The sequence below is a fragment of the Stegodyphus dumicola genome, chromosome 2 (genome assembly GCF_044657685.1).
Source record: "Stegodyphus dumicola isolate Sdum_Otavi_A_Nest chromosome 2, ASM4465768v1".
Lineage (NCBI taxonomy): Eukaryota > Metazoa > Arthropoda > Arachnida > Araneae > Eresidae > Stegodyphus > Stegodyphus dumicola.
The window spans coordinates 87,610,178-87,624,627 of NC_140769.1; the positions used below are offsets into that span (position 1 = coordinate 87,610,178).

The window sequence follows — 14,450 nt, forward strand, 5'->3', positions numbered from 1 at the left end:
AGAGAATCAGTGTGTTTAAGATGCTAGATGTAATGCAATAAGCAGGCATTCCAACATGGGTGGGACATATGGGATTGTGTGACTAACCTTCCAGTAAATAAGTAATTTCAGAAATATTAAACTAAACGTTAATTATCTAATATTAAAGGCGCAAAGGCTACACTGCATTTATTTTTCTATTTTCAATGTATGCACTATTTTGCCTAGTGTATTGCGAATACAGCACATGTTTTAACGTTCCATCTGATTCTAGATTTGCTGACATTTTGATAAAATACACTGGTGTGCAAAAATTAAGGACGAAGTCGAAAAATTAGCATATCAGCTGAACGAAGAGGCAGAGCGGACAGAAAGACCAATCAGGAGATTAAGTAAGGTGATGTATGGTAGCAAATGCGCAGATATGCAGGTAGACGTAATGGGGGAGTGTCTGAGTAGTATAAAGCATGTTGTCGGTGTAAGATCAGTATTTCTGGCAAAGAGATTGCACACCGTATAGCAGATAAAATCACACCGACTTGCTGCCTCAGCGAGAAATGGCGAATAATCAATCTGTTAGACGACATCTGGATGCTTTTACCCGAGGTCGAATCATTGGGAAGTTGGAGGAAGGCCGCAGTGTGACAAGTGTGGCTGTAGAGTTCGGCATTGCTCACAGCATCGTTTCACGACTTTGAAAACAATTTCAAACTACAGGAACAGCTATCCGGGGGTTTAGTAGTGGTCGTCCACGAGGAACCACACCCGCACATGACCGGTATATTGCCTTACATGCCAGAAGAAATAAGCGGCAGACAGCGGGAGAAATCGCTAGACACACGACACAGGCGACTGGACGACCGATATCGCGTTTTACCGTGGCCAGAAGACTGCACGGCGGTGGTCTGTTTGCACGAAGTCCTGTACGGTGTGTACCTCTAACGCCTGTCCATCGGAGAAGGCGTTCTCTTTGGTGCCGGGAACACCGGAATTGGAGAGACAATGAATGGGGACGAGTACTCTTTACAGATGAGAGCAGATTCAGTCTGAGTACCAATTCTCATCGCATACTCATCTGGAGAGAGCGGGGAAGCCGCAATCATCCCTCGAACATCATTGAAAGGGACAGGTATGGAGGTGGCGGTGTTCTCGTTTGGGGAGGCATCATGCTTGGTAGTCGTACAGACCTTCACATCTTCGACGCAGGTTCAGTCAACGGGACCCGTTATTAACGAGATTCTTCTTCCATATGTGCGTCTTTTTAGAGGCGCTATGGGTCCGCAGTTCCTTTTTTCATGGACGACAATGCACCATGTCATCGCACAGTAGCTGCCGAACAGCTCTTAGAGAGTGAGGATATTGAACGTATGGATTGGCCGGCACGATCTCCGGATCTCAATCCCATCGAGCATGTATGGGATTTTCTAGGCAGACGCTTGGCAGCTCGTACCTTACCACCAGTAACGATTCCGAAACTTCGATTGGCGCTGCAAGACGAATGGGCAGCAGTGCCTCAATAACTCATTGACACCCTCATTCTCAGCATGGGCAGACGCTGTGAAACCTGCCTAGCAGTCAGGGGAGATCATATCCCGTATTAAAGACCGAATGTTTCTTGCTGGACGCCCATCACAGGGATGTTTCGGCCTTCAGTCGCATTGCGCTCCATGCTACTTTTTCTAAAAAGCTTCTTTTTATCCCTCTGATTTCTCTTTTAGTAAGTGTTGCTTACATTACTCATGTCCTTACGTATTGGGGATCTTACGGTATTAAATGTGTTGATTTGGAAAACTTTTGTACAAAGTTATATTGAAAAAAGCGTCTCGTCCTTAATTTTTGCACACCAGTGTAGACTGTGATATATTCGAAATCGCTGTTATTTATACCAAAAGAATTTTCTTTCATAAATAATTTTTTCCCTGTTAATTATGAATGACTTGTTAAATTTCTTAATCCATTTTGTTTCTCGTTCAGATACACTGAGCCTAAATAGTAAACAATTTCTTAAAATGATTTGCTTGCAAATAATTTCTGACGATGACTGATGGCACTCGTAAAAACGTTTAATTAAATTTAGTTCATTTAATTATCGTAAAAATTCAGAACTTTCGTGTGGCGTAGACGTTCTTTAAATTCACTTAAAATAAAGTACTTATTACTGTGGATGTGTGTCTACTTCTATGGATTCCTCTAATAGGCTATTACTTACAACTACTTTCATCATAATCAAAAGCAAAGTCTGCTGAGGTCATTCAATATTAGGGATCAATTGCGCATTAGTATACTGAGTAGTTGAACATGTAAAATTTAATTTCGTTTATGAAGTATATATACTAAAATTTTACGATCATTTTGTTTAACTTGCATCGTTTGAATTAATTAAATAGTGACTTACTGAAACTCGTCGACAAGTGACGTTATTAAGATTTGTTAAGTTCGGTTTAGTTTTTTCGATTATGGCAAAGCATGCTACGGCTATCTGCCTAAGGAAAGGGATGCCTTCGTAGAGGACTTTCTAAAGAAACTGGATCGTATCCACGTTATACATGTGAAAACCTCGGAAACGGCCGTGCAGTCAGCCCGTTCACCCGGAATTAAGCCCAGGTCGAACTACGTGTGTTAAGCGATTTTGCTGCTCGGTCACTGGTAGTCTTTTATCCAATTTGAGGGATCTTTCTAAACTTAGTGTTATGATTACCCTTAAGGCCTTTGAGCTCAGATAGTGTAAAAAAAAAAAATAAATAAATAAATAAATAAATAAAAATTAAAGAAAAGACTTAAAAGACTTCGAATTTTCGCCATCTTGGCAAATTGTGTTTCAATTTTAAGCGTTATTATGATTCTTTCTTAATAACGCTTGTATGTCATTTTTAGCTTCCGTTCTCGTATCGTTTAGGTGTTTGATCAGCTTAATTACGTTTGAGATAATTTCCTTCTTCATTTTTAGCTTCCGTTCTCGTATCGTTTAGGTGTTTGATCAGCTTAATTACGTTTGAGATAATTTCCTTCTTCATTACGGTGATTTTGTGATGCAGTGCTTTCAATGGCTTGGAAAATGTAACATTTCTGTTTATAGCAGCTTTAAAATAAACTATAATACTTGCAACACGAATCTTTATAAGCTCATTTATTTTAACACTGCATTTTATCTTCTACGTTAAGATATTCATCAATATCTGAAAGATAGTATTCAATAAATCTTAGTTTTAATTTTTAATTTATATCTTTTAAAATAAGTCATTTTAAATCATAGGTCATTTTAAGTCATAATTTAAATTTTTAAAATAAGTCAACTTCTCTTTTATTCTCCCCCCTCCCTTTTGTTAAAAAGAATATGTTTTTGTTTCTCTCAGTCTCTCATTATTGATTTATTTCTTACTATTCCATAAATTTAAACTAAAAATACTTAAATCAACTATAAAAACTTTATATTCAGCTTATTTGCACTGAGAAACTACTAATCCCTTTAGAAGAAACTGTATTCAGTTTCTGAATATATTGGATTATTACGAGAAGTTTTTATATTTTTATTAAAATGTCTACTATATTTTGAATACCTAAATCTGAAATGATTGAAGTTTTAAGTTCATTGTTTTGACATTATGTGTTTTCTTATATTCATTCAGATTTCATGAAATCTGTTTAACAAAACTGTCAAAAACTCGGCTAGATAATCAATAGATTTGACTGCTTTATCATTTAACTTTCTAGCCAAAAAAAGATAATATTAAAGAGTAAATAAATGCAATTATTTGCTTTAGAAAGGCCCATAATATGTATTAAAGAATTATTAAATAAATTGATTCATTGATTACAATAGAAATTGAATGAAGATGGGTATTAAAACAGAATGAGTTAAATGAATATCCACATTTTTTATTCCATTTGTAAATAAATTTCATTTTACCTACGCAAAATATCATTCTGCAAATCAATAAACTAATTAATTTTTCTCTGTTAAAAAATTTTTTTTGTAAAGCCGGAGTTCTAGTTGTTGGATAAAGATAAATATTACGTAAAATTATTTTTGTAAAATGTAATTACTTTGCAATGAATCAAAATAAATGTTACTTTTATACATTTCAGTGTCTTTTAATCCATTTGGACGACACAGAGGTTCTTTCTTTGAGGGCGCTTCTAAAGCTGAAATACTGAAATTCTTAGAAGGTGCGAAAGAGAGAGTCGTTGATCATCTTGAAGACGATATTTTGGATGATGATGATGAGGAAATTCCTCAGACCAAAGTAAGTAAAAATTCTAGAAAACTAGGAGTTTCATTCTGCAATGCAATCTTCCTGAAAAGCATACTACATATCTTTTCAGGATTGCTTTAAATACGACTGGCGATAGTTTAAGTGAATTTTAGTAATACTTTATAGCATGACTGCCTATTTTTCTCTGGCTTATTTTAATATGCCCAAATGCACACTTAACTGCAAAATGTGCTGATGTGACATGAACAACGCATTAATTGTGTAAAAAATTCACTGCTTCCCCTATTTTTAAGTTTTATTAATTTCTGGTTAAGTAATTTAACATCAAGAACTGAGAGCCTATTTATTATAGCATAACATTTGTCACTCTAAAACAAATTTCTTCTCGCCATTACTATTCGGCAATTAACTTGCAAATGAAATTTAATTCGTGTAGAATTTGATAACTTTTGCCTTTTATTTTAATTTATTTTGTGAACCATCGGTTTCTCTCAAGTGAATTTGAATAGAGTCAATCACCAACAGTTCTGCCAGAACTCAGTCAAATAAATGTAAAAGCAACTGTTGTAACTCGTTGAATGCATCTCTGAAACTTTGGACTAGTAGCATATTTACATGCTAAAAATGTTTGCAATCGCACCAAAACAAAGGTTAGCAAGAAAGAAGCATCAGAAGTGCGTATTTTAAATTGGTATAATAAATGCGTACATTCTTTACATGCTTACTTGCGGAACAAGCCAGACTTGAGTTGAACTTCTTTTTGAGAACAAAGTTATCAGAGATACAGGCAGAAATTGTTATACAGTCAAACACAGTTGAAGGATGGTGAAAACATAGATAATTGAAGAAAAACAGTGTAATAACTGGCCCTAGCTGAAGGACGTCGAAGCCGGTAAATCTTTTACAACAAGCCTTCGGGACAATAAAACGGGTTTTCTAAACTCATTGTGTGTTGATATGAAGGCTTTGGGTTGAGTTTCTTTATATTGGGAATAAAGAACTAGCATAGAAAAGTTAGAAACAGAGCTAAAAAAAAAGAATGCTGATTTAGGCAAATTCAACTTAAACACTGATTTCATTATCGTATAGCCAGTTTTTCATGAGCATAGCATGAATGTAGTTGTTCGGAGTGTGTCAAACGATAAATGAATATTAAAATATAGTAACCATAAATAATAACTGAAAATTCATGAGATCTTGGATTATTAAAAAAATGAATGAAAAATCATGCATGAAATAATAAGAGTAATTCAAAGTAATTGTATTATAATCTCATACATTAAGAACTCTTTTTTACACTTATTTGCAGTTTGTTTCTCAGAAGTTATATCGCAAGACTTAATAGATGCATTTGCTGTTTAATTGTTTAAAGAAGGTATGCAGCAATCGACGCTGATCAAAATCACTTCCAAGCACATTTGAGTTTATGAAGCGTCTAAGTTTAATAGACGGCGATTTGTGTACTGCAAACCGGGATATCAGTTTTTAGCTTTTTAAGTAAAATAGTAATAAACGATTAATTCATTAATTAACTATAAAATAATTTTAAATTAATACTAACATTAAACTATTTACACAATTTTGAGATTTTGTTTCAAATGTTTTATAAGAATACTTTTATAGTTACGTTCTTGATAAAATTTTATCTCTTTTAAACAACTATTCTATCTGTGTTTATTTCATATTGCTCAACAACAGTTTTTCAATTATATTCTCAATTTCGTAAAACTGCTGATAGCTTTCTGATCAGCATTTTTCAGTTCAAAAATTATTCTTAGAAATTTCAGTGTTTTTCTATATTCGATTGAGGATGGCATGTCATCACTTTTGCTGTCAGTTTCTTCAGTTCTTTTAACACTTTCGTAGTGAGATTTTTTATACATTGTCTTAATATTTTTGTGAACTGACAGAAATTCTAAAAATGAATCCTCATAACTTCTCTCGTTGATATGTAAAACGTTAGCTATAGCAATCCTTCTGAGACTTCTTTTACATAAAAGCCATATTTTCAAAAAACGTTTTTAATTGTACTTTAAGCATTTAACCCCTGCAGTGAATAAAACACGCGTGGCCTCCAGCAGAGATATCGACTTTCGTACTTGTAATCCTTCTAAATGCATGCCTGTTTATAAAATTTAATTCAGTTTAACATTTTCTGGACGTGTCTTTTATAATTATATTTGAAAGCTTTTTTATTACCTGGTCCCAAGATTGGATGTTAAAAGCTGTATTTGTAGAAAGAGACCGAAATATTTTTCAGAAAGAGCTCAGAGGTGTGTGCACTAGAGAATTCACTAATCGTAATAATTGTTTCATTTTTGAGTTCACAGTCTCATTTCAAAAGGAAATAAATAAAAGCTAGAAGCTAGAAGTAAATTCTTGACTCCTTTCAAGCATAGATGTTTTCTGTTTTTGTAAATAAATAACGCTGTCTTCTCCATTGCTGTGTTCATACTGCACATTTGTAACACAGGAGTTGATTCCTTCAGTTCCTTAAGCCAACTGTTATTTCGCATTCAGTATTAATGTGCGTTCTAGTAATGCTCAGTAATGCAATCCAGTTTCGTCCGCATTATAAATTTCATGCCAAATGCGTTCATTTAACAACTCAAATAGTAAAATATCCTTATATAGTTATCAGAGTTTGTGAATTGCGGGATATGACCCTTTGTGGCCAAAATATAGGGGACAGTCTGGATCCAATTGCATTTTACGGATGAAAGTGAAATTGTTGAAACATTGTATAATGAAAGTGAAATTTACATATTAATAAAATTACACAGTAATAGTGACGTTAGACTTGACAAGTATCAGTCCGAGTCTCTGGCTATGTAGAGGAATGTCTCTGATCTTGATCCTGAGGTGTCTATTCTTTATTGCATATTTTTAAAGGGAATTAGATTATCGCGAGGCTTTATCAAAGGCATACCCTCTATCAGATCATAATCAAAAAACGATAACGAGCAATTAAATTCAAAGTATTTTACCTACGCGCAATTTAAATCATTGGTTAGGAAGAATGTTAAAGCTGAAATACCATTTCACTAACAGCAAAACACTTGCCGGAAGTTCACTCTATTAAGATTCGAAACCTATATTTTTAATACTCTCAAAACTAATTTGCATTCTGGAGAGGAGTACGTAAAGAAAAGTTACTGTAAAGACCAAAATAAAAATAACTGACTAATGAACGTAAGATACTCTACAAACTATCGTTAAAAAAGTTGCAATTAAATAACTTTAGGGTAAGTAAAATAAAAAAACTGTGCTACATGTTCTATTTTTCTCGCCATTTTTAACAGACGAATTGATTATTTTCAATTATGATGAAATTCACATATCCCGTTGCTTTTTTACAGACGGTTCGAAACAATCCAATCCGGATTAGCAACATCAGCAGTTCTAGTGACTCCAGCACAATTAGTAGTAGCAGTGGAATCAGTCATGATGGAAACTCCAGCGATGATTTAACATCTATTAAGGTAATTACTTCTCTTAATCAAAATTAACACTTTAAAAAGTTTTAGTGTTTTTTTAGTCCAAAGGCGAAATTTGTCTAGAAGAACCATTAATTTCGTCTTGGCATTTTGCGTTAGTTCACGATAAATGTCAGTTGGCTTTTCAAATTGCTGCCACCAAATATTAAAGCCCTGCATTATATTTAAAGAAATTAAATAATGAAGAATCTACATAAATGTATCAATGTTCCTCGCATCTGGGTGCCCAAATTTGGAATCCGTAATTTGCTTTATTATCTATTTCATATTTTGTAAAACTTTGACGAATTTTTGATTAACAAACTCAGCGATTTCAAAGCGACCAATAGCAATTATTGTTATTATTATTATTATAATTATGTTGAAAGGAAAGATATTAATGCTAAAAAGTTACATTTCAGAATGGTCGTCCTTTCGGCAACGTCGAAGTTGAAAGAGCGGACAGCGGCGTGGGCAGTGAGACCAGTAAACCGACCATTTCGCGGAGGCACAAGCCAGACGTGGAGGAAATGTGCGCGGACTGCGATCAGCAACTAGAAACCGGCACCTCCGATGAAGTGAGCTGCTGCCCTCTGGTGTGCAAGAAGTGCGATAAAAAACGATCCGAAAGGAAAGAGATAGTGACAGAAATTGTGGAAACTGAGTTTAAATACGGAAAAGACCTTATGATTATTAAAGAGGTTCGCATATATTATCGATAGATTTATAAATTAGAATTAACTAAGGTAACACTGTAAGACTGATTTTATAAATTTACACGTTAAAAAATGCCTATGTCTTAATATTATCCGAAATATTACTTATAAATTTGGTGATTTTGTAAATAGATTTCTTGTATAAATACCCCTACAATTTCTTAATTCTTGTTTTTTTTTTTTTCATCTATTAAAAGATATACAGAATGTACTAAAATGCGAAGTGCATCAACACTAGTAATTCTAAGTTCACCCAATCTCAATGTTCTTTAATTAACTATATTTTAAATTTATTACAAGTTCAACAGACTGGTTTAATAGATAGGTTTAGAGTCTAGTTTTACATTATATTCATTACCATAAACGAACGTAACTCTTCGTAAAATCTAAAAACAGAGCTAATTAATTTACACTGTGACATAAATCTTGTTCAAAGATTTTAAGATACAAATTTGATTAACTTTTATTAGTTTTCAAAAAATAAATATTCTCAGTTATGAGTTTTTACAATAAGCATAATCGCTTAGTTTAAGAGTACATTTACATGTGAACTTTTTTTTTCGTCGATGAAAAATAAATCAGTCTACGGAAATAATCAGATTGCCGATAAGTATTTACCGATTGGTATATCTGAATTTGTTTGATGAAGATACTTTCTAGTAATTTTTGCTCCAAGATTACAAATTTTATGAAAATCGAAACGCCTGAGGTGTAACTGAAAAGCATATTAAGGAAGAAAGAAGTTTATAATCATTTACATAAAAATATTATTCTTTTCGTGTCATCTCAGAAAAATCTAACCTATAAAAGAAAGATTATACGTTTCATTATTTATTCTCAAGTTTTGTCCCTCTTGAGAAATATTCCTATATTTCTTTTTAATTTAAATAAAAGTAAGTCACTTAGTGATTACTTCAATATATTACAATTATTGGAATAACAGTCAGTCCAAAAATTTTAATATTGTGTGAATGCGTTTGAAGTGCAAACTGTAACCAACAGAAATTTCTTGCCAATACCAACTTTTAGATTTCAGGCAGAAAATAAGTATGAATTTGAATTTTTTCTTTGCATTATTTTCAGGTGTATGTTTTGACAAATACATAGTAAAATAATTTTAAATAACAAATTTTCTTTTGCTAAGAGAATTTTTTTTTCTATCTTTCTTTTTAATTGTGGCGGCCTGTCAGCTGCTTCAGTTGGCCCGCATGCAATTTGAGTTTGAGAGCACTGCTAGATTAAAGCATATTTTTGATCTCTCACTTATCTCATTCTCAAAGTTATATCTTATGAAGGATTTTTGCTTTTATTTTAACAGTAGGCTATATCACTATATTACGAAGAAACTTTTGTAACTGTTTCGAACAAAAATTGTTAATAAAATACATCAAATACATTTATATTTTATAAAACATATTTGAATGACTGTACTATCAATTTACATAAAAAACAAGACCTTGGAAAAAACAGTAATTAGAGCATATTTGTTTTGCTTTGAAGGATTCAAATATTAGTTTTTAACGTTAGGATAATTTATAATCAAGAGTATAGGAATAGCGTATAAAAATTAATTATTATTTAAGATTCATTATTATTTTTCGTTTATTAAATAGTAAATACCAAGCTCTGATAATTAATCTGTTGGGCCATAAATCGGAACGTATTTTAGTTCCAACTACTTTTTAAATAATTACTCGTCACGGATAGGTAGATTTCAATAAATAGCAGTCATGTGTTTACTATTCTAAAATCATCTTAAACTGAAACAATATTGTCTCTCAGTATTGTTCTATTAAACTTTCTGTTCCTTGCAAAACTTCGTGCTCTTTTTAAGTTCCAAATGCCATAACCTAGTTTATGTCCTAATTTTAAGAATTCTTTGAAATTTGATTATTCATCTGCTTTTTTAAAAGCTTTTTTAAAATGCTCTTCACTGCATATTTTAGAGTATTATTTTCTATTGCTTATTAAACAGGATCATGTTTTGGAGTTTACTTTTAAAAAATTATTATTTTGGTAGTTTAAAGTAGAGTGTGAAAATTTTAGAAATCCTAAATATTTCATAATTATATTAGGATCATTTATAATTAATCAAAGGAAACAAAACGCTATTTAATTTTAAGAATATTTCAAAGTATTTATGTATTAAATTTGGAAATATATTTAAATATATTTGTAGTTTTCAATAGACGTCTGTGAAGGAAAGGTGAAGAGGCAGTTTTCATATTCCTTTATCGTGAAGCATATTAGTATGCTTCACGATAAAGGAATATGAAAACTGCCTCTTTGTATCATGATGCAAAATTTAAAACCTCAATGTATAAGTAATTAACATTTTTATTTTTATATCCTGTTTGCTTTACATGAAACAAAAATTATTTATTTTAGCACCTTTCTAAAATATGTATTCTTTTAGGAGTTCAAAGGGCCAATGGAAGTGGCAGGTCTCCTGACGAAAGATCAGCTTAGTGGAATTTTTCTAAATTTGGATGAGCTAATTTTAGTAAATGGGCAGTTTGCAGAAAAACTTAAAGATGCTATTGATATTGCAACAGAGCAAGGAGATGAAGTGAGTTACGCGATTTTTATTTTGCGCAAAATTAAAACTTTAAGTATTTTGAAATTTATTGTTTAAAAAAAAGAAATTACTGCAAGTTAAAATATGACAGAGTTAAATGAACTTGATTTGCATGTTACTTGCAAAGGATTTGAATATAAATTCTGTCATATAACGATTTCCTTGTTGCATGTGCTGAAGTAATTACACGCCTATAGTTATTCGTTAACATTTTACCACGTTTTAATTTCATTCCTTTAAAATACCTTAAAAACTATAAATAAATTTAAAATATTCAATGGCTAATAGCTTGAAAACGCATCTAAACCTTTCCAAATTTATGGCACTTATTTTTTGAGAAAACAACTGTTGTATACGTCATTTCCCTTTTCAGCCGAATTAGTAAAATAACTTATTAAGTTAAACCTTGAAATTATTTGAGAGGACTTTATATTTAAAGAAGGAAGGTTGCTTTCGACATTACTAACTATTAAAGGCAAAACATTTCCCGCAATTAATTTAGGTGTTAAAGTATTTAATGCCCAAAAGCTTTAAATTTTATCTATTAATTATTAGATATTCTTTTTGATTTTATTGATTCATTTAAAGTTTTCAAATGCGTAAGCATTTTCTGACTGTAATGGTTTGTTGTTTAATAAAATTAAAACTCTATAGCTAACATCTTCAAAGATTTAGATACATTGTGTCGTTTAAAATTTTTAAAAGCAGCGAATACACTACACTATAAATACACATTCTGAAACTAAAATTGATATAAAAAATAAATAATAAAACTGAATAAAAACACAAATGTTACTCTTTACGACAAGGTAAAAATGCTTTCCTTAAATTATTAAAATTGATTTAAATCCCAGTTAACGAAATTAAAAAGAGACCTAAATTGCCTTGTTACTTTGATACACACACACACATTACCTCTCTACACTACTGTTAAAAGAGCTTTCTAGTGCAGTTTAGTTGACTCCTTTAAGAAATAAAAATTCACGGCACTATGAATTTTAGGAATTTAGATACCTTAAAATAATACAAGAGGAGGGGTTTGAAAAGCGAATAAGAAGGCGCTGGCTTGATGTTGTGACCTCTGATCTGGTGTATAACCTAAGGTTTAAGTTGGTAATCAGCCACGCAATCGAGATGCTACTAGTATTTCACATTATCACAAATATCAGCTTTGGTTAAGAATTTTTCATGGTATGTTTGAAATGGTAACGGTAAAATTTTTCACGGTAAAATTTTACATGAAGATAATCTTCCAGTTTACGATCGTTGTAAAACGCTGAATTTCTCACGAAGAATGCTTTCGTAATACTCCTCAAAAACTTGTTTTGAAGGATTTGAAATGGCTAAAATCCAAATTACGAACACGTAAATAATGTATGGACGAATGGTAGCTAAGAAAATACGGCATTTTCTGGCAAGACTGAACTGTGAGTTCTCATTCAGAATTGGCTTTAGAATCTCAATTAAATTACAGAACTGAAATTTCTTTAAATATTAAAACTAAAGTTATTTTATGCACCTGAAATTTGGTCTTCTAAACCAGACGCACGAAGTTTAAACTAATGAATAATTATGCCATTAATCGAATATGTTACATTAATTCTAGTTTTCATCAGCTCTGTTTTCTATACAAAGTATTATTTAAAAAAAAAAAAAAAAAAAAAAAAAAGGAATTTTGTTACTTTTAATTATTTAACATCTTAATATGAAATTTTTGAGGCGTGAGGTAAAGCAGTCTGTGCTGGTATTAGATAATCTCTGTCTTCCATACTTATAAATAAGAATATAAAAGTGTAAAAATCCAAGCAGAAAGGAAAACAGTTATAACTATTGAGACTTTAAATGTTGATATTTTATTTGCCTATGTTATCTATTTAAAAATTAGTTTTATTTTTAAAAAGTATTTTATATAATTATTGTTTGGAAATTTTAAAAATACACTGCTGGTCACCCAAATTGCAACACCAAGAAAGACAAGAGATATCACAACAAAATTTATTTAGTAGATAACATGCTGACCAAGTATCAAATGATTAAATTTATAGACTTCTGTGAAGTGTGGTTCCTTCCAGAATCAGTAGCCAGAGTAGCCGCCATTGTTGGAGATCACTGCTGCCACACGCCTCGGAATTGATTCAAAGAGACTTTGGATGTGTTCTTAGGGTACAGCAGACCAAGCAGCTTCCACACGTTGCCAAAGTTGATCTGGTGTGGCAGCTTGGGATGTTATCTGGGTCAATCGTTCAACAACTATGGACCACATGTTTTCTATCGGCGAAAGATCCGGGAAGAGAGCCAACAGGGAAGCAATTCAATCTGGCGATTGACGAAAAACCCTTGGACAATGCGTGTCACGTGTGTCGCACATTATCCTGTAGAAATATGGCTGTGGACAAGCCCTGAAGGTAAGGAAGGACAACTGGCTCCAACACCTCGGTGATGTAGCGCTGGCTGTTTAAAGTACCGGCAATGCGTACTAGAGAAGTGCGAGAGTGATATCCAATACCGCCCCATACCATAATACCCGGTGCAGGACCAGTGTGGCGGTGCATAACGCAGCTGTTCAGCATCCTCTCTCCACGGTGCCTCCAGACTCGAATCCGACCATCATGGTGTTGCAGACAGAAGCGTCAACAACAAAGATAACGCATTCATTTATTATTGCCAATTAAATCATGCTTAATTCTTTCTGGAATTTTTTCGAGGAAATAAGCGTTTGAGATTTACTTCGTAATTTTTAATATAGTAGATATTTTGAGTTTTTATGTATTTTTGCCTTCTCGCAAAGTGAGAACTGAATTAATTAAATGAGAAATGCTCAATCGTCTGTGAAAAACTGTTTCTTTTTTGTTTTGTTTGCTTAAATTTCTTTTATACATAGTTCTAGCTTTATTATAGTATTTGAATAGAACATGTGGCAACGATTAGATAATTCTTTAAATGATATACATTTTGTGCATTCTGAGTTATAATATGAATGAAATATAATACTTAAGTAAACCTAGCGCCAGAGTGTCGCTATGGTAAACAAAGTGAATTTTAAAGAATGCATTTATTCTATTGTGGTTTATGCGCTGTCGGCGAAGTAGGTTTAATTCAATCTAATAAGTTTAAATAAAATGCAAGAAAAAATGCGTATAATTTAATATTCCGTACAAGGAAGTCATGTGGTGTACACATCAGATTTTTTTTTTTTTTTTTTTTTTTTTTTTTTTTTTTTGAAAAAACCACAAGTGAAACACAATTACCAAACTTGAAATCGTCGAAAACTCCAAGCCTTAAATACCGCTCTGAAGGCGCGCGTTATGTGCGTCTGCGCTGAAATTCTACTCATTTGCATATCTCACCTCCGCTAATGCATGTTGTAAATTTCATGTTATTTGCATGCTTCCTTCAGGGAGTTGCATTTCCGGTGGCCAGCAGTGCAGTTGCTACTTTTTAAACAATAAACTGTTTTCTAAAAACAACCTTTAAAGAGTAAGTATTT

General features: G+C 32.4%; 1 protein-coding gene across 2 annotated transcripts in view; it reads left to right on the forward strand.

Annotated features, from left to right (window-relative positions):
* LOC118181707 (uncharacterized) overlaps positions 1-14,450 on the forward strand; it is a 222,671-nt gene that overhangs the window by 168,923 nt on the left and 39,298 nt on the right. For both annotated transcript variants that reach the window (XM_035350900.2, XM_035350899.2), the window contains exons 6-9: positions 4,066-4,223; positions 7,553-7,675; positions 8,092-8,370; positions 10,802-10,954. In XM_035350900.2, coding sequence (XP_035206791.2) covers positions 4,066-4,223; positions 7,553-7,675; positions 8,092-8,370; positions 10,802-10,954 — 713 coding nt within the window. The remainder of the gene's footprint in view (positions 1-4,065; positions 4,224-7,552; positions 7,676-8,091; positions 8,371-10,801; positions 10,955-14,450) is intronic.